Source organism: Coregonus lavaretus (genome assembly GCF_964263955.1).
Source record: "Coregonus lavaretus genome assembly, contig: HAP1_SCAFFOLD_334, whole genome shotgun sequence".
NCBI lineage: Eukaryota > Metazoa > Chordata > Actinopteri > Salmoniformes > Salmonidae > Coregonus > Coregonus lavaretus.
Window position 1 is genome coordinate 377,660 of NW_028160098.1, and position 20,906 is coordinate 398,565.

Here is a 20,906-nt window from a genome sequence, read left to right on the forward strand (position 1 = left end):
TATTAGCATTGTGCCAAACCCTACAATTGGGGGGATAGCACTCCAAAGTCCAGGACTGACTGTTACCTAGAAATGTAGACTCTGGGACCTTTCCTTTCCTGATGATCCCTCTATATGACACTACTATTTCAACCCATCCACCGCTCCACTCTACCTCCCAGTAGCAGACTCCAGACAGGCCCTCTCTACACAGCACCTGTCTCCAGTAGTCAGGATAGGGCTGAGCTTTATCAGTGGCTGTCACCTTCCAGTTTACATCAGACAGCCTGAGTTCTGGATGAGCTGTATTCAGATCCAATGTCAGCTGGAGGACGCCTGACTGATGAAAGAACAAAACCCAATAAGTAAAAGAAAGAACATGTATGTTGTCTTTGAGAGGGTGTTTGAATATCACTTACAGAGGGACAACTCTTCTTTGGTCTTCAGCTAAGGAGACATTTCGAATTCTGTCACTATTAAAAAATGCAACTTCATATCACATGTATCAAGGCAGTTTAGTTACCTGGAGGAAATGGATGTGATCCTCTGTGTGTGAGAGCTGCTCCAGCTCAGTGCTTCTCTTCCTCAGCTCAGCTATCTCCTGCTCCAGTTGCTCCAGGAGTCCTTTAACCCGTCTCACTGCAGTCTTCTCCTGGCCTCTAATCAACCTTTTCACCTCAGTGAGTATTCTCTCAATGGACCCGATCAGTTCAGTAACGATTGTCTCATACTTACTAACTTCTGCCTGTACAGAGCACTGATAACTCACAGAGAGAGAGGAGGGGGTCAATTTCCACTGTTACTGGATTCCAGACAACCTGTTCCCCAGTGTTGTCTTGGTACTATTTTCACAAGTGTGTGGTAAAATTTCACAACTCTTAGAACAAAACTCATCACAGATCGTCAAAAAGGCTGTTACTTTTTTCTTCAAAACTTGAAGCACATTTTCAATTGACTAAGTACAAAACACAAAACCACACAGAAACATTTTCACCAAACCTAATCAGTGTTTCATCTAGAAATACCTTTCATATAAAGTAAATGCCTTTCACAATGCAATGCTCACAATACTTTTCATATGATTCTCTTCTCATTTGTTTAAATACATTTGACCATCACTTAGTCTAACTGCACTTAATGGTTAATCACTTAACCTTTTTGGTAAAACTATAGATTTTAAACTGGTTTGCCTACTATATAAGGATTTTGAGAACTACAGAAATAAAATGTGTTTGAAAAGTATAAACATCATGATAACATGTATGATACATGATAACCATACATAATGACTGCTCATTATTGCTAATTGATTCCACATAGTGGGAACCACAATTGGTCACCATATAAAAGGATGTTTATGAACATTTCTTTCAACATGGAGCAGGATAGACAGCAAGGGAGAGGAATAAATCAAAGAGCTCATGGACAAGGGGCCAATCAGAGAGGAGGGATGGGCCCCATTAAAGAGGTCAGAGAGGTGGACATCAGAGAGAGGGAGGCAGACGGCAGGGAACTGTTGTGTCTAATGAAGTCAGGGCCATCGTCGTTGACCATGTGGTAAACAGAGGCCTTACCATGGCAGAGGCTGCCAGATTAGTTCACCCCAATCTGAAAAGATCAACTGTCAATAAGATCATGAGAACATTTTCTCCAAGAAAACCGGTAAGACTGAAGGATATGCACTATGCTTTACCATTACATTTACAATAAATTACATGTTGTAATGCATGTAAATTCACATAACTTGTTCCAGTATTCTTCCAGTATGATCTACTGACAGTATACTCTTGTTCTACCCTCAGAATTGACAGAAGACCCCATGGTGGTGGCCGTGTGCTGACCGACCAGCAGGAGTGGGCAGTGGTGGAAATGGTGATAGCCAGGAATGACATACGTCTGTCTGAAATAAAGCAGGCCATTGAGGAGAATGATGACACCTTTGCCAATGTGGCATCCATCAGCCTACCAACAATCACCCGCCTTTTGAAGAGGCACCAGGTATCTATGAAACACATTTACCTGGAGCCTTCTGAGAGAAACAACTGTGGGTCGAGTATGTTCAGGTACAGCACTATATACTGTATTACTGTTACTATTAATGAACATGCTACTTCACAATATCATAATGGAACTATACTGTAAAAAGAACTAACCAAAATATATTTTTAGAGGGTGATGGTGCTTGATGCTGCTGTGAACCATCACTAGTATATCTTTGTTGATGAAGCGGGCTTCAACCTGGCCAAAACTTGGCGCCGTGGGCGGAACCTCATCTGCCAACGGGCGTCCGTCCAAGTGCCTGGACAACGTGGGGGAAACATTTCCAAGAGCAGCAGCTATCTCTGAAGATGGTGTGGTAGGACGTAGACCATTACTTGGATCCTACCACGCTGCACACCTCATTGTGTTTCTCAATGAAATTGAGCAGGCCTGTCAAGGTGAAGGGGTCACCTATGTCATTGTGTGGGACAATGTCAGGTTCCACCATTCAGAGGTGGTTCAGGCATGGTTTCAGGTCCCTCCCTGATTCGTGACCCTATACCAGCCCCGGTACTCTCCTTCCTCAACCTTATTCAATTATTTTTTTCATCATGGAGGTGGAAGGTGTACGATCGCCATCCCCATGAGCGTGCCACCCTCCTTCTGGCCATGGATGAGGCATGTGATGACATCAATGCAGACCAATGTCAAGCTTTGATTCAACATGCCGAAAGGTTTCTCCAGCGGTGCATGAACAATGAGGACATTTACTGATGTGGATGAGAATTTATGGCCAAACGCTCTAGATATTCTTGATGCAAATTAATGCGTGCTAAACATTATTTTATTTTCATTCATTTAATGTCTTACATGTATGATGCAATTATATCTGGATTATTTTTTTTTTTTCCCCATGAATGATTGTTGAGGATTTCTTCATTGATCACACCTTTGATTACACATTGGATAGATATCATGTAAATTATAGATTGTCAATTTTGTTGGGTAATGTAAGTGTATTGCCTAATGTAAACTGTAATTTACAGTACTGTAGCATATTACTTTCAGCACTTCTAAGGGTTATTTGAAACAATTATCTTGCAGTGATTGCTATTGGATTAACTGGTAGTTAATGATATATTTTCAATTGAATAGTTTTAAGTTGTTTTGGTGATTAAACCAATGCTCTCATTACATTTATATTTTGAATCAATGTTTGTGTGGTGAGAGATGTTTACAATCCAAATGAATGCACAATGACAGGTTTTGAATGAAAGACTGGCTGCCTTACAAGCGTGACCAGCTTGGAGTTTTATACTAAGAGTTGTGAAAATGTACCACCTGCTTGTGAAAATAGTACCAAAGTGATTAAAACAAAACCGTAATAGGATTTTTGGGGGGATGAATTGTGAATTGATTTTCAATAAGGAAAACAGAGGGAAAACACAGGGGGGACGCAACCACTAACATTACAGTATGATATTCGAATGAGGCAACCACTAACATTACAGTATGATATTCGAATGAGGCAACCACTAACATTACAGTATGATATTCTAATGAGGCAACCACTAACATTACAGTATGATATTCTAATATTCGAATGAGGCAACCACTAACATTACAGTATGATATTCGAATGAGGCAACCACTAACATTACAGTTTGATATTCTAACGAGGCAACCACTAACATTACAGTATGATATTCGAATATTCGAATGAGGCAACCACTAACATTACAGTTTGATATTCTAACGAGGCAACCACTAACATTACAGTATGATATTTTTAATATTCAAGAGGCAACCACTAACATTACAGTATAATATTCTAATATTCTAACGAGTTAACCACTAACATTACAGTATGATATTCTAACATTCTAATTAAGCAACCACTGACATTACAGCCTAGTGGACTACTTACACGGACTAAACTAATCAAAGACTAACACACACACACACACACCACAGTAACCTGATCATGGTGACTCCACAGTAATAACATTTATAACTCATAAGTCACCAGGTGTGATTTACCTTTTGACAGACGAAACCCTACATCAACTACTGATGACTCTTATGGGAGGAAGTGAGCATTTCACATATTAAGATATAATACAAGGACACTTCCTTTGTGTGTTGCGCTTAGTCAATTGAAAATGTGCTTAAAGTTCTGAAAAAACAGCCTTTTTGATGATCTGTTTTGAGTTTTGTATTAAGAGTTGTGAAATTTTACCCCATACTTGTGAAAATAGTTCAAAAGTGGTTATAAGATCTATAATACAGTGGGGGGAAAAAATATTTAGTCAGCCACCAATTGTGCAAGTTATCCCACTTAAAAAGATGAGAGAGGCCTGTAATTTTCATCATAGGTACACGTCAACTATGACAGACAAAATGAGAAAAAAAATTCCAGAAAATCACATTGTAGGATTTTTAATGAATTTTAATCCACTGTACATGGATACTTCCTTAAATTTACTTATTTTGTGTTATGCTATTATGTTATTGAAACAGAATACGTCTACTGAGAGAATAAATAAGTCAAGTCCAACCATTACCTCTCTCCTCTTTCACATCCCTCTATCATCACTCCATGGGTGTGTCCCAATAATCTCTCCTTCCTCCTGAAGTGTATCATTCCTTCACTACTCCTCTCAAATGTCAAAGCATTGGATTGGTGTTGGCATGGGGTGGAGGGAGTTTACATATACCAGTCATTTCCTTTTAAATCCATAAAGGGAAGTGGACAAGTTCAAACTTAGAAAGGAGATAATAGTTCCACACCCCATGTGTCCTGATAACTACAGGAATGAAACCATATTGAGGTTGTCTGCTTTCTATAGAGTTTGAGGAGAGAGAGAGAGAGTTTGAGGAGAGAGAGAGAGAGTTTGAGGAGAGAGAGAGAGAGTTTGAGGAGAGAGAGAGAGAGTTTGAGGAGAGAGAGAGAGAGAGAGAGAGAGAGAGAGAGAGAGAGAGAGAGAGAGAGAGAGAGAGAGAGAGAGAGAGAGAGAGAGAGAGAGAGAGAGAGAGAGAGAGAGAGAGAGAGAGAGAGAGAGAGAGGACATCAGGTAAAGTTCTGGAGATGAGGGAATATGTGTGCAGAAAGAAACCCTCCAGTATGGTTAACCACAGTTAGGCCCAGTATGGACTATCAATACAAGTGACCATTTAGAATGTGACCCAGTTCAATGGGTCTTAACAGAACTGGGGGATGTCAGCCATGAAGTTGTCTAAACACAAATGGAATATAATTTGTTTGTGATTCAATGTTAATGGATTTTCCATTAGGAACACAGGGGAAAACCTAACACAACACACAACCAATAAAAACAAAATGGGAGGAAACCACTAAAGTCATTACCATATTGTCATTTTCTAATGACAGGGAGAAAACATGTAAAATCTAGAAGACTACTTTAGATCTGGTCATAAGAAGCCTAGTGCACTATGCAGGGAACAGGGAGAGATTTGGGACAGAGACAGTAACTCCTGGATGGAAATCTTCATTCTAATGACAGTGAGCAAATCTCCAATCTCCACCCTATTCCCTATGTAGTGCACTACTTTTGATCTGGTCAGAAGTAGCCTAGTGCACTACGTAGGGAACAGGGTGTCATTTGGGACAGAGTCAGTAACTCCTGTATGGAAATCTCTCTCTCCCTCATCTGTCTTATATATCTGCCCATTTCCCCTCCCATCCTCCCTATTCATTCTATTCTATCACCCACACCACTAGCCAGCTTCCACACATTTACAAGTTAAAAGACACACCACTAGCCAGCTTCCACACATTTACAAGTTAAAGACACACCACTAGCCAGCTTCCACACATTTACACACCACTAGCCAGCTTCCACACATTTACAAGTTAAAGACACACCACTAGCCAGCTTCCACACATTTACAAGTTAAAGACACAACACTAGCCAGCTTCCACACATTTACAAGTTAAAGACACAACACTAGCCAGCTTCCACACATTTACAAGTTAAATACACACCACTAGCCAGCTTCCACACATTTACAAGTTAAAGACACACCACTAGCCAGCTTCCACACATTTACAAGTTAAAGACACACCACTAGCCAGCTTCCACACATTTACAAGTTAAAGACACACCACTAGCCAGCTTCCACACATTTACAAGTTAAAGACACACCACTAGCCAGCTTCCACACATTTACAGGTTAAAGACAAACCACTAGCCAGCTTCCACACATTTACAAGTTAAAGACACACCACTAGCCAGCTTCCACACATTTACTAGTTAAAGACACACCACTAGCCAGCTTCCACACATTTACAAGTTAAAGACACACCACTAGCCAGCTTACACACATTTACAAGTTAAAGACACACCACTAGCCAGCTTCCACACATTTACAAGTTAAAGACACCACTAGCTAGCTTCCACACATTTACAAGTTAAAGACACACCACTAGCCAGCTTCCACACATTTACAAGTTAAAGACACACCACTAGCCAGCTTCCACACATTTACAAGTTAAAGACACACCACTAGCCAGCTTCCACACATTTGCAAGTTAAAGACACACCACTAGCCAGCTTCCACACATTTACAAGTTAAAGACACACCACTAGCCAGCTTCCACACATTTACAAGTTAAAGACACACTACTAGCCAGCTTCCACACATTTACAAGTTAAAGACACACCACTAGCCAGCTTCCACACATTTAAAAGTTAAAGACACACCACTAGCCAGCTTCCACACATTTACTAGTTAAAGACACACAAATCTCCAATCTCCACCCTATTCCCTATGTAGTGCACTACTTTAGATCTGATCAGAAGTAGCCTAGTGCACTACCTAGGGAACAGGGTGTCATTTGGGCCAGAGTCAGTAACTCCCCTGGGTATGAATTCTCTCTCTATCTTATCTGTCTTCTATATTACGTTCTCCTCTCCTCCTCTCTTCTCTCCTCTATTCACTCTATTCTATCATCCACACCACATGCCAGCTTCAACACAATCCATTTACAAGTTAAAGACACACCTTGGAATAAAGAGCAAAGGAAAACTACTACTAGATGGATTTTTTTATTTCCCATCACCATGAATCATATTTAATAACTGAACAGTAGCAGACCTAACTTCATCTGTTCCTGACTCTGGGTAGTGGATTAAAAAGCCCATCAATCTCCAATGATATTAAAGTACAATTCTGAACATTACTGATATACTGAGTGACAAGTCAAAATATCTGCTGTTTTTATTGTTGGGTTAACAGCACCACCTGCTGGACAGGTTTAATGTTGCTTGACTGAGCAGTATGGGAGAATAAAAGATGCCAAACTTAGGGTCGGTTTCCCGGACATCTCCATTGAACATGCTTTTTAGTCTAGGACTAGGCTTCATCTGTGTCCGGGAAACCGGCCCATATAGTTCAATTAGCAAGTAAGTAACACTACCTGTTCCATGATACTGAGGAAAATTACATTGAGACAGAGAACCAATTGTGAAAACATTTCAATTGTTCTGAATGACAACCAACATACATTAACAGCATACATCATGATTAATGTGAATATATAAGATTAAAACATTGCACTTAAAAAAATATGAATGCATTTAATTGTAATACATAACATATTCTGAAGATCAAATCAATCAAATCATTGTACATAAAAACAGAGCAGAATGAATCATCACATCTGGGGACCATCACCACCAGCATAACTAGTATCTATGTGGACCCTACTACAGTTTAACCAGCTCAGCTATAGACTACACCAGCATGACTAGTATCTATGTGGACCCTACTACAGTTTAACCAGCTCAGCAGTACCATTGAGAGAAACCCCAGGATAGAGGGGTTTTTTGAATGTGGTCTGGACTCTGTGGAGGAGGATTATTGTGTCAGAGACACTGTAGAAGGACAGAGTACCTGCCTTGTGATCCAGGTACACTCCTACTCTGGAGGACTGAGGGCCTGATACTTTAGTCCTAACACTATTGTGTATGAACAAATAACCACCTCTATAACACAGTAAACACCAGGACTTGTCATTGTATCCAAATGCACCATCTGTCTCTGTTCTGCTGATGTCATTATATGAGACTGCTGTAACAAACCCCCCCCCACTCCACTCCACCTCCCAGTAACAGCGTCCAGACAGACCCTCTCTACACAAAACCATCAAGTAGTTTGTGAATCTGTCTGGATGAACAGGATATGGTTGGACTTGGCCTGTACGTTTCACCTTTCTGTTCCCTTTAGACAGAGAGAGGAGTGTGTGTGCTGTGTTTGGGTCCAGTGTGAGCTGACAGGAATCTGGGAGAAGAGCAGAGAAGAGACCAATGAGCGGAGTTAGAACAATAAGTTAAGTCAGATACTGTATCTACCCTGTCTTTGATTAGAGCACAGCAGAGATCAAATCAGAGAAATATGAGGAGTCAGATAGATACCCAGTCTTTGATTAGATCTACTATTGCTATATATTTCTAGAGGGATTGTTATGAGTGTCAGTAAAAAGAGACTGTTAGTTACTTCAGAATAAAGAGACTCACATTGTAAGAACTGTTCTCTGGTCTTGGGCTCTGGAGGCAGTACAACCTCCACTATATTCACTACAGACACACAAACACATTCACAGAGAGAGGGAATGTTATCATCACATCATATTCCACATGTATATGACTAGTAGGGAACTTTCAATGGTCTAAAGTTGATGTTCTTATTATTTTCAAAACACCTGTAGTGGAGATCTTAGTCCATTCTCCTTTAAGGACGTCTTCTAGTTTCTCTCTCAGTTCAGACACAGTCTTACTCACATCTCCAAAGTACTGAAGAGGACGGACAATGATGCTGGGTAAGTCTGAAGATACACTGGTACTGGAGAGAGACTGATAACTCTGGAGAGAGAGACAGAGAGAGAGAGAGAGAGGGAGGGAGAGAGAGAGAGAGTGAGAGGGAGCAGAACCAAATGATTGAGAGTTTTAATTTCATATCACATGTATCAAGGCAGTTGAGTTACCTGGAGGAAATGGATGTGATCCTCTGTGTGTGAGAGCTGCTCCAACTCAGTGCTTCTCTTCCTCAGCTCAGCTATCTCCTGCTCCAGTTGCTCCAGGAGTCCTTCAGCTTGACTCACTTGAGCCTTCTCTTGGGCTCTGATCAGCTCCTTCACCTCAGAGCGCCTTCTCTCAATGGAGCGGATCAGCTCAGTAAAGATCTTATCACTGTCCACCACTGCTGCCTGTGCAGAGCTCTGTTAAGAGAGAGAGAGATAGAGACTTGTCTTACTTTAATGAGCCATCCTCATTACACTAACACCCCCACCCCTAAAAGCACATTGCGTGCCACCACAACCTCTACACAATCACATTATCCAGTACCCAACACCACAGTACAATACACCATCCAGCACCACATTACAACCGTACATCCATAATTTCCCAGACCTTCTAAAAAAAATCAGAGGCAGACTGTCTGAGAGACGGCAGCTGAGAGTTTGTGAAAGGCCAGGGAAATGTCAATTTGATGTCTCTGTGACAGAGAGAGTTTGGAAAGGTCTGTGAGCAGTACCTGAGTACACCCAGGATCACAGAGTTCTGCCCTCTATAAATCAGAGTACAACTCCACAGCCGCATCTCCCCACAACAGAAGTTACCCACCCATCAGGCTCCCTAATCTCCCCACAACAGAAGTTACCCACCCATTAGGCTCCCTCATCACCCAACAACAGAAGTTACCCACTAATCAGGCTCCCTCATCTCCCCCACAACAGAAGTTACCCACCCATCAGGCTCCCTCATCTCCCCACAACAGAAGTTACCCACCCATCAGGCTCCCTCATCTCCCCCACAACAGAAGTTACCCACCCATCAGGCTCCCTCATCTCCCCACAACAGAAGTTACCCACCCATCAGGCTCCCTCATCTCCCCACAACAGAAGTTACCCACCCATCAGGCTCCCTCATCTCCCCCACAACAGAAGTTACCCACCCATCAGGCTCCCTCATCTCCCCCACAACAGAAGTTACCCACCCATCAGGCTCCCTCATCTCCCCCACAACAGAAGTTACCCACCCATCAGGCTCCCTCATCTCCCCCACAACAGAAGTTACCCACCCATCAGGCTCCCTCATCTCCCCACAACAGAAGTTACCCACCCATCAGGCTCCCTCCTCTCCCTCACAACAGAAGTTACTCCCCCTTCTGCTGTCCCAACCTCTCCCAAAATCCTTGGAAGTTTGAGCAAAAAGTGACATATTGGAAGAGCTTTACATGGAATTTCCAATAGGACACCTGCCTGGGCCCTGGTGAAACAGAGAACTGAGCCCTGTACTAGGTGCAGACACATTTTGGAAAGCAAAGACAAGGTCATTGATTTGGGCTCTAACCACTAACAACCTACCCTTACACACCTCTTTTGCTACCCCTGCACTAAGATTTGTGCCATGGCTCAGCACCTGCACCCCCTTACACCAGACCCCCAATACACTTAATTAATCACATCACTGTGTGTCTCTTGCAAAAAAATCACGTTTAAATATTTTTGTTTGACATATTCCCACCAGTCTCTGCTGCCGTTCATGTTAAGGAAGTCTAACTGTGAAATCTCCATAAGAGGTGGGAGGGAAATCACCACAATCAGAAACCAGTAGAGAAGCCCATAAAGCCACCATGCCAGAAAAAACCATCCATTTAAGCAGATTCTGAAGACATGCCCTTAAGAACCCATGACCCATTTTCTCAGCCTATACCGCTTCCTGGGTGAGAGGACACTAAACCCCTCATTCTTCATCACGTGTTGTACTGACCTTACAAACCTTCCAGGATCAATCAAATAAGACTCCAGCAGAACCTTCTTTTTCCCCTTTAGTCTCCATCAGGAACCTAGAAAGTTCTCTCAGCGTATATACTGGGCCCTCAGCCTGACTGGCTGTCAGCTCTGGATCCAATGAGCCGTCTGAAAACGAGACCGCCTTGTCCTCCTCTCCCTCAGACTCACCTCCCCCCTCTTCCTCCTCCTCCATTGGCTCGGTACCATCCTCCTCCTCCCCAGTCTCTGCCCCCCTGCACTTCCCCCCTGATCAGTGCCTCTTCCCCAATGACAGGCAATATTTCCTGGGATGAGCCCACCAAGCCTTCGCCCACCGGAGTCTCTGTTACTACAGAAACCTGCCTCTGCTCATTTAGCCCAGCTACAACCCTCCCCACCACCGCTTTCTCCACGGCCTGCGCACCACCACTTGACCCTGCTCTACTCTCCTCCTTCCTGGTACCACCACCACTTGACCCTGCTCTACTCTCCTCCTTCCTGGTACCACCACCACTTGAACCTGCTCTACTCTCCTCCCTCCTGGTACCACCACCACTTGACCCTGCTCTACTCTCCTCCCTCCTGGTACCACCACCACTTGACCCTGCTCTACTCTCCTCCCTCTTGGTACCACCACCACTTGACCCTGCTCTACTCTCCTCCTTCCTGGTACCACCACCACTTGACCCTGCTCTACTCTCCTCCTTCCTGGTACCACCACCACTTGACCCAGCTCTACTCTCCTCCTTCTTGGTACCACCACCACTTGACCCTGCTCTACTCTCCTCCTTCCTGTTACCACCACCACTTGACCCTGCTCTACTCCCCTCCCAGCCTCTGCCCCCTGAGTCCTAGTAGGCTGGACAATAGAACAAGTCAAAATTCACTGAAGGCTGTAAAACGGCCAAAGAACATTGGCTGAGCTGGAACACTAGCCTGAGGCCAAAGCGTTTTAATCTAGCGGTTAAGAGCGTTGGGCAGTAATCTAAAGGTGGCTGGTTCGAATCCCCGAGCCGACTAGGTGAGAAATCTGTACCCTTGTACATCGACAGATTTAGGCACTTAACCCTAGTCGTTCTGGATAAGAGCGTCTGCTAAATGACTCACATGTAAATGTAAACTAGGCCTCTGTGAAAGCGTGGGAATAACTTATTAACTTTACATTATTCACAGACAGACTCCTCTGAAGACAGGCAGGCAGCACACTCCTGAAAACTAACTGCTCAGCAAAGCAAAGGCTCTTTTGAGAGCAACCAGTTTTATATATAAAGCTCATTTTCAGTGTGTGTCCAGTGTCTGTTTATATGTTAAGGGAGTGTTACTTTGGCAGATAATGTCACACATCTAAATATATATATACTTTTTTAGATAATTAACTAAATGTATGGTGTTTTTGGTTTATGTCAGTTTCATTGTTTGTTATGCTATGAATTGTTATTTTATGGTTGTAAGTGATCAAATGAACTAGAACATTTTATATTTAGCAATTTTGAGTAATTACTACTTTAGTAAGTATACACTTAGTAAGGATATACACTTTGCTAAATGGCATATTATTATTATATTATTTATTCAGCACTACTGCAGTTGCTAAATAATTCCAATAGATGGCAGCATAAGACCACGAATGACATTTCAGAAGATTAGTTTAGTTCTCTCCCTGGATACACCACCACTCCCCCTCACAGGAAAACTCCTGCCTGAGTTTTTTACTGTCCCTTTCCACACTGCTAACGCAAGAGGAAGGACTGAAAACACATTACTGTGAAGTAATATAATGATGATTCATGTTTATTATTACCTGTTTTTATGCTCATGTTTTAAAATTATACCTCATTACTATAACGATTATCAAAAAGCGCGAACATTAATTCAGTCACCTCTGTTCGACATGTGTTTTTCTAGTACATTCATTGTCAAATTCATCAACCTGCACAGAGCCACTCTGCCTTCTCGAACAAGAAGCCAACTCATCAAACCCCGCAAAAAGCTTGTGCCGTCAGCAGCAGCGAGCACTCTGCCTTCTAGCACAAGCGAGGGGCATGTTGAGGTAAATTTTCTAACAGCGATGGTTGCATGATTTATTGGTGGGCTGGAATATTTGAGATATTAAGATGATGTCATAATGCATGTTTACTAGGGTTGAGGTTAGCGCATCTGACTAGTGATTATTTGGCCAGGGTTCAATACCTGCTAGAGTTAATATTTGTTGCTTTCCCAAAAGCAACACAGGCCTAATACGAGATATATAGCTAACTGTAAAGTAATGAGTGACCTTTTTAGAAAATCATAGGACATAGTCTTTGTTTGCATGCTATTTTATGCTTGTAGCCTATAACTGATGCATTGTGGTCTAATGCAGCCATCTATTGGAAATATTTAGCAATTAAAAGTTAATTATTCACGTGAAGACATTGGTGAGGCAGCTGAGAAATAAAGTGTATTTTTCTTATTAATTCTGGAGATCAGTCTCAAACCTGCCCCACCTATGACATGCCAATTGCTGGACTTTCACATAGTGGTTACTAGGTCACACCCAGTTCAAACCACATTTAAAAAATAAAACAAATGTGTTGTTTATCAAGTGTTCTGCCTTGCAATAATACATATAATAAAATGACTAATAAAGGTTACATAGGTTTTATTTAAAAAATAACAATAAATGCTTTTTAGTACTATAATGGTATTTACTAACATAAAATTATTACTAAAATAGTTTCTAAAACGTGTTCTAGGCTACCCTACCCTAGAATTAGGGTTAGGGGTTAGAGTTAAGGCTAAAATAGGTTATAAGTAGGGTTAGAGTTTCTGTATAGCACTTTGTGACATCTGCTGATGTAAAAAGGACTTTATAAACACATTTGATTGATTGATTGTTAGGTTTAGGGTATTTAAAGCAAAACAAATGAATAGGTTTATAGCTCTCTTGCTCCTTCCTGTGGCCTTCTGTGGGTACTACATACCTCATTCACGACACTTGCTAGGCTCATTATCTGAGGTAGCAACTGTGTCAGATCTATAAATCAATGAGCTACACCTATCCATTAAGTTTACAACTCAGTGAACCTGCGCAGCACTCGCTCAATTCAATGCCTACAAACTTACAGATTTTGACACATATCAAATTACCCAGCAGTAATATAGAAACAATAAATGTTTTAAAAAATTTAAAAAGTTATTTCTTAATTAAAAAAATGTATTCTGGCTGTTTAAAATCAGCCACATCTTGAAAAAGAGGACGGACATGCGTTTTGTTTTGATTATACACCTTTTTCTGAAAGAAAATATGATTAACCGTGACCAGAAAATGTTAATTTTTTGATTGCCTCTGCGCAAACCATACGTAGCACTGTGGGTCACCACAAGGTGTACCCAGGTGAACAGTGAGTTTGCTCACCTAGTAGTCATAACCTTGTTAATAAAAAGTTACCTGAGGTAAAGCTACAATGTTAATAGGGGCTGGTCTCATTACCAACAATAGTGAAGCTGGCATTGTGACGCAGAACAATGGGCTGGGAATATAACTTTCATTAGGCGAGTTGGTGCCACAGACCTCAAAACAACTAAAAGGAGCTGGCAGGGTGAAACATGTCCTAATATTTCTAAACTACGGCAAGCATCTGGGACATATGGTAATATTATGAAACTGGGCTCCATGGCGGATGTAATTAAGTAGTTTATCAGAAAAAGGCGTTAAAAATGTATTGTGTCCAGCCTAGTCCTAGTCCCCGCTGCCGGTTGGTCGCGCTTGTCTGCACTAGCATTATGCCCTACATCCCCACACTAGAAACACCCAAAACTATCTGTGCTAGCAAACCCTGCGTTCCACCCCTCCCCTGCGTAACCTTGACGTTTGTTAAGAAACAAACACTTGTCTACAAAAAGAGACATGTTTAACGGCTTCCGCTTGGCACCCAGCCGAGAGCACACGAAAACCACTTTCAAATTTACCAAAACGAACCAACTACTTTCGGTCTGTTCGTAAGTAATAAACGGAGGCAGATTAGCCACCACAACTCTTGTCGAAAGAGGAGAAATCTGCTCCAACACACCCACTCGCAAAAAGACAAACCTTTTTCATTAACACAACCACCGCCTTGTTCATTCTGGATGCAGAGTGCAGATGTTCTGCTCCAACCTGTTCGCCGACCATGAGCAAAACTTCCTCCACACCTTTCTCCGGAACGCACCCGAAGCGACAGCGTTTCTTCTCCACTCGGTTGAGGCCATCACTCCGCCCTAACAAACTACCCCTACTCCCCCTTCAACTCTAAACGATAAAAAGTGGAAACCAATAAACAACCCCTCCACCATGACAAAATAAATTAAGAAAATACGTAAGAACCAAAAGAAAAAAGAATAGTAGCCCTCCTCACGAACCACAAAACTCTCACACAACCAACTTCTTCTTCTATGATATAATGGCGGTCCACAAACCAACGTTAAAGGTTCATGCCGCCACCTACTGTGCTGGAGTGTGTGGTCAATCACGGTTTCCAACATTTCTAAATCCTCCTACCTAACTCAGTACTTCTGAGAAAATAAAGAAGAGCCCTACTAACTTCTAATAGACCCTGGCCCATCCCCCAAATCCCTTCCAAACCCCCCCCAACCCCGTCCAACCTCAATGACCCTACACTTCAATCTTTCCCTCTCTTCAACATACTTACAACAATATAACAACACATGCTCCACCGTTTCATCGACCATGCCTTCCAGACACAAACCATTCACATGCTTGCCAACCAGATGTAATGACGAGTTCAATGTTCTAAGCGCAATCAAGGAAACACCACCTCTTCCTTCCTAATCTGACTTTTGAATCTTGGTCCATCGACCTTTCTGTAAAACTGTAAACTATTCATATAAATGCCGGCCCTTGTGCTCAGAGTACCATCTCTTCTGCCACACATCTATCAAAATGGCTCTGATCTTACATTTGGCCTCACCTCTACCCAGTGGAACATTAATATCAATTATATCTCATTTCAAAGCTCTTTTAGCTAACTGGTCTACAATTTCAATCCCTTCCACACCCGAATGTGCTGGGACCCAGCAGAATCTCACTACTACACCCATTCTCTCAATTCTCCATAATAACATTAATACCTCCAATAGCAGGTCACTCCTATTAGATTTACCAGATGATAAACTATTCAATACAGACAAAGAATCTGAGTATACTATAACTCTAACAGGTTGTACGTCCTCCACCCACTGGAGGGCAACTATTATCACCAACAGTTCAACTGAGTACACTGACAGTTCATCTGTTAGTCTTCTACATATCTGCACATCATTCAGGAATTCAGGAACGTAAACGCCTGCTCCTGTGCGCCCACTATCTGGGTCCTTGGATCCATCTGTGAAAAGCGGTAAAAAAGTATAAAAACTTCTACCAATGTAATTGTCAAACAGTTTCTCTATATCACTGACTTCTGACCAATCTTTCCTTTTCTCTACCAAGGTTAGATCAACAACAGGGTCTGGGAGTAACCATGGAGGAACATCCCCTATCACCACAGAAGGGCCAACCTCCAACTCCCTCAAACCACTCTCATCAGCAAGCTTTCCAACTGTCCAACCAAAACCACTACCAATAAGATAATGACAATTTTTACACTGTATTTCCAAAGGCATCTCACCTGCCTCCACCAGTAAGGCACATACAGATGTTGATTTAAATGCACCAATAGATATCCTTAAAGCTTTATACTGGATTCTGTCTTTGCCGCTGTTCCATAAACTATACACCCAAAATCAATTGTCGTCCTGATCAGAGCTCTATAAATATCCATCAACGATTGTCTGTCAGCACCCCATTCATAACCAGAGACCCACACAACCAACTACCGCAAAAGTGATGGAATGAGAGAGACAGAGACATCGTTACAACACTGTACATAGCCATAATATAACGGTTCTTCTTCTTTGGAGTTTAACGGCGGTTGGCATCCAATATGTTGCATTACCGCCCCCAACTGGACTAAAATATCAATCCATTATACTTTGTGACACAAAATGGGAAAAGGGGAAATGATAATAATACAGAAAAACACCCTTACAACTAACCCTACACTCATTAAATACCCACTACCCCATTCCACTACTTTGACCCTATCTGCTCCTGGAACATGCCAACGGCCTGGGAGGACGGAACACCACCACTCAACACACCCTGTAACTCTTCTGAAGTCTAATCTTGTATGCCCAAATACTTCTCTGCAGCTGCCACCACAACATATTTTTTCTTTGATTTACGTTCCATTTCTGCTGTACAGTTGATAACCATTGCTATGAATGCTAAGAAGCTATCTTTACCGAGGCATATATCACTCGTTGGCCTATCCCTCTGTGCTGACACAGATCTACTACTCACAGGGATCCTCTCAGGATCTCTCACCCTTGATCCATCCTTCTCTACTTTCTTCACTGCCTCAGCATACGACACCTTCTGCACTACTCTGACTCTAGCCACCTCAACCTGCCTCTCTCGTACCGGACACTTCCGATCCCCAGCAACATGGGCATCCCAACAGTTGACACACACAACTTTATCCACCGAAACTACACAAACCTCTATCCCATGCCCTCCTGCACACTTCCCACATCTTGGAATCTCCCTCCTACAAACTGCTGCAACATGACCATAAATGTTGCACCTGAATCAGCGCAGTGGATTCGCCACAAAAGCTCTAACAGGATAACTCATATATCCTAACATGACTTTATCGGGTAAAGACTCAAAACTCAAAAGAGCTGACAGTGACTCCTATGTTTCACCACGCTCAACACAGGGTCTGCACCAAACAGAGGGCATCACAAACACCAGGAATCTTCATCTTCAATTGCTCCACCTCCACACTTAACATTACCCCAGAAATCACTCCTTTCAATGGTGCCCTGTTCCTAAGAGCAAAGCAAGAAACAGATCTTGACCCAAGTTGCGTGACACGGAGCGCCCACTCCCTCTGGTCAGAAGAAACACAAACAAATATCCCAAGTCCACTACAGGTTACCTTCACTGATTCAACTGCACTCAACTCCTTTCCCACCCACCCTGAAACCACAAATGAATCTGCCAAAAGGTATGGATCCACTTTCTCCAACAATGTAACTCCTACTGCACCAGATTCTTCTTTATCATGTCCATTGATGCCAGGCTCTGGTTCTGAGCTCTTCACCACACCTTCTACCTCACTTAACTCTCCCTCATTCATTTCCATTTCACCTCCAGAACTCGGTCTGACTCACTCTGTTTTCACTTGAATTATAACATTTGAAATGTCTCTATTACTTTGAAACGTCTGTGAGTGTAACGTTTACTGTTCATTTCTGATCATTGATTCCACTTTCGTTTATTATCTATTTAACCTGCTTTGGTAATGTAACATATGTTTCCCATGTCAATAAAGCCCATTTAATTGAATTGAGAGAGAGTGAGAGAGAGAGAGCTCCCTGTTAATGTATAGCGGACATGAGTCACTCATGGTTACTCATGGTTATGTGATGAGGTAGCCCCACTTGTGACTTTAAAATCAGTGTCGGCCCAGTAGGGAATCTCCTCTTGGTGGAACTTAATAATATATAACATGCCATTTAGCAGACGCTTTTATCCAAAGCGATTTACAGTCATGTGTGAAAACATTTTTACGTATGGGTGGTCCCGGGGATCGAACCCCCAAGATGTTGGTTTCTCCCGCAGTAGACCAGGGTTCATATCCCGTCAGTTACATTAAGCAGTGTGTTCTCTGAAAGGGGTCCTGTTTCCAACAGTGGGGTCAGTGGGATTAGATAGAGGCCTGTCTCTCTCCCTCTCTCTGACTGGAGGAGAGAAGTGAAATGGTGTGTCTCCTCTGGTCAACAATACTCACCTTGAGAGACTCCACAGCCTGTTGGAGCTCCTTCAGCTCCTTCTCTCTCTCCTGGAATCTCTGCTGGACCTTCTGCTGACTCATCCCCAGCTGCCTCTGTGGAGAATCACTCTTCAATGAGCTATCAAGCTTTATTTGTCCACTAGATCAATAGTATAGTAATGTGACATAGGGCACATAGAAGTTAGGGATTAAAATGTTGAGGAACTGTCTGTGTGAAATTATTTTATTATGTTGTTATGTGAATGATTATAGTTTTTATGGTAGGCGTACATGTATCAAGGGGTTGAGGCTGAACTTTGGACTCATAAAAGGGCATTCGGAATGATAATGTTGTTTGACTTTAGAAAATGGTGATACATTTGGAGCAAACCCAATGTACTGAAGGTTTGTGTTCATATTTGTTCTGCCGTGCATCGATATCATTTGAATGATCTCATATTCAAACAGCCTTAGTTCCTACTGTATCTTTATTTCTTTGTTTATCAGACAGTCACCAACAAGTAGTTCTGGTCTTACCTGTTTCTCAGTCCTCTCTACTGCAGCTGACACTGTATTATGGCCTTTATGTTCATCCATTGTACACAGATAACAGATACACTGCTGATCGGTACGACAGTAAACTTCCAGCAGTTTGTCATGATGAGAGCAGATCTTCTCCTGTAGTTGTGGGGTGGCTTTGACCAGCTTGTGGTTCTTGAAAGCAGGAAATTCATAGTGAGGTTGGAGGTGAGTCTCACAGTAAGAGGCCAGACACACCAGACAGGACATGAGGGCTTTCTGCTTTCTGGTCCCAGTGCAGACATCACACGCCACATCTCCAGGTCCAGCATAGCACAGAGCAGGAGGGGGAGCAGCCTGGAGTCCTGTCTTCTTCAGTTTCTCCACCACTTCAGCCAACATGTTATTTTTCCTCAGATTAGGCCTTGGAGTGAAGGTCTCTCTGCACTGAGGACAGCTATAGACCCCTTTCAGACGATCCTGATCCCAGCTTTCTTTAATACAGTCCATACAGTAGCTGTGTCCACAGGCAGTAGTCACCGGATCCTTCAGTGGATCCAGACAGATGGAGCAATGGAACAGGCCCTGATTCTCTGCCATTTTGGTGCTCTCTCCCGTAGGTTAATCAATGGCAGTGTCAAAGATTACTTTGTGTTTCATGAAACTCTACACCAGATGACAGGAAGTGGCTTCCTACTTAACAGTGTACTCTGTATGTAGAGGGGGTGTGGTTTATTTGATAAGGAAATGTGACAGAGTGTTGGGTAGTAGCCAGAGATGGTTAGTATTTATGTTACATCTATATGAAATATGTATTTTAACTACTTCTGAGTATTTTGTCATTTTAATCACACTGGGCTGAACTACACTCCAATGTATTTTTATTTTCAAAATACAAAATACTCTTTTGTACCATTTTTTAAAATAGTGGTTCACATTTTGCATTAATTGAAAGTCGCTCTGGATAAGAGCGTCTGCTAAATGATTAAAATGTAAATGTACATGTAAAAATTAATCATTGCAATCACTTAAAAACTCAATTTAAAGATTTACTTTGGGATTTAGGCAGTGAAGCCCTTTATCTACTTCCCCAGAGTCAGATGAACTCATGGACACCATTTTAATGTCTCTGCATCCTGTATGAAGGAAGTTAGAGGTCGTTTTGGGAGCCAATGCCAACTAGCGTTAGAGCAATGACTGGAAGTCTATGGCATGCTAGCAGTTACTATAGACTTCATAGCGCTAATGTTAGTTAGAAACTTCCTTCAAACTGTAGAGACAAATAAATGGTTCCATTCATTCATTGATTTTTAGAACATTTTCAGGTCATTGTTTGTTTTCAGTGGAAAGTCCAAATACATGATTTTTCAGATGATGGGAGTAAAACAGGCAAATCAATAATGTTTATTTATGCTCCATAAAGTTGTCCTAGAATCTGTTGTTACCCTGACCTCTCCCACAGATCCCATCAGGTTACGACATTCAGACCATGAACTCTAACCTGCACCTGAACAGCTTCCTCCTGCCCATCGGTGCCATGAACATCATTAGCATCCTACCTCTGCTGATGCTGGCCAATCTCATGGAGTGTGTCACCTCCTGCTACCTGTCCATGGAGAAAACACACTTCTACCCCGCCAGAGTCATCAGTAAGCACACACACACACACAGATACACACACACAGATACACACACACACGCACCGCACAGATACACACATACACAGACTGACACACAGACACACACATGCACAAATACCATCCACATCAATGAGC

The 20,906-nt window shown here is 42.3% G+C and overlaps 2 protein-coding genes across 2 annotated transcripts in view; one reads left to right on the forward strand and one right to left on the reverse strand.

Annotated features, from left to right (window-relative positions):
• Positions 1–20,906, forward strand: part of LOC311122154 (uncharacterized protein) — a gene marked incomplete at both ends in the record, with an annotated part of 314,006 nt that overhangs the window by 183,068 nt on the left and 110,032 nt on the right. The gene's annotated exons all lie outside the window — the stretch shown is intronic.
• Positions 1,465–19,731, reverse strand: LOC311122148 (E3 ubiquitin-protein ligase TRIM47-like; the record flags this gene model as incomplete). The annotated part of the gene is made up of 7 exons (XM_084196550.1): positions 1,465–1,587; positions 2,133–2,315; positions 8,499–8,558; positions 8,684–8,843; positions 8,966–9,199; positions 18,631–18,726; positions 19,150–19,731. 7 exons carry the CDS (start codon positions 19,729–19,731, stop codon positions 1,550–1,552), a joined length of 1,353 nt encoding a protein of 450 aa, XP_084052676.1. The 3' UTR covers positions 1,465–1,549.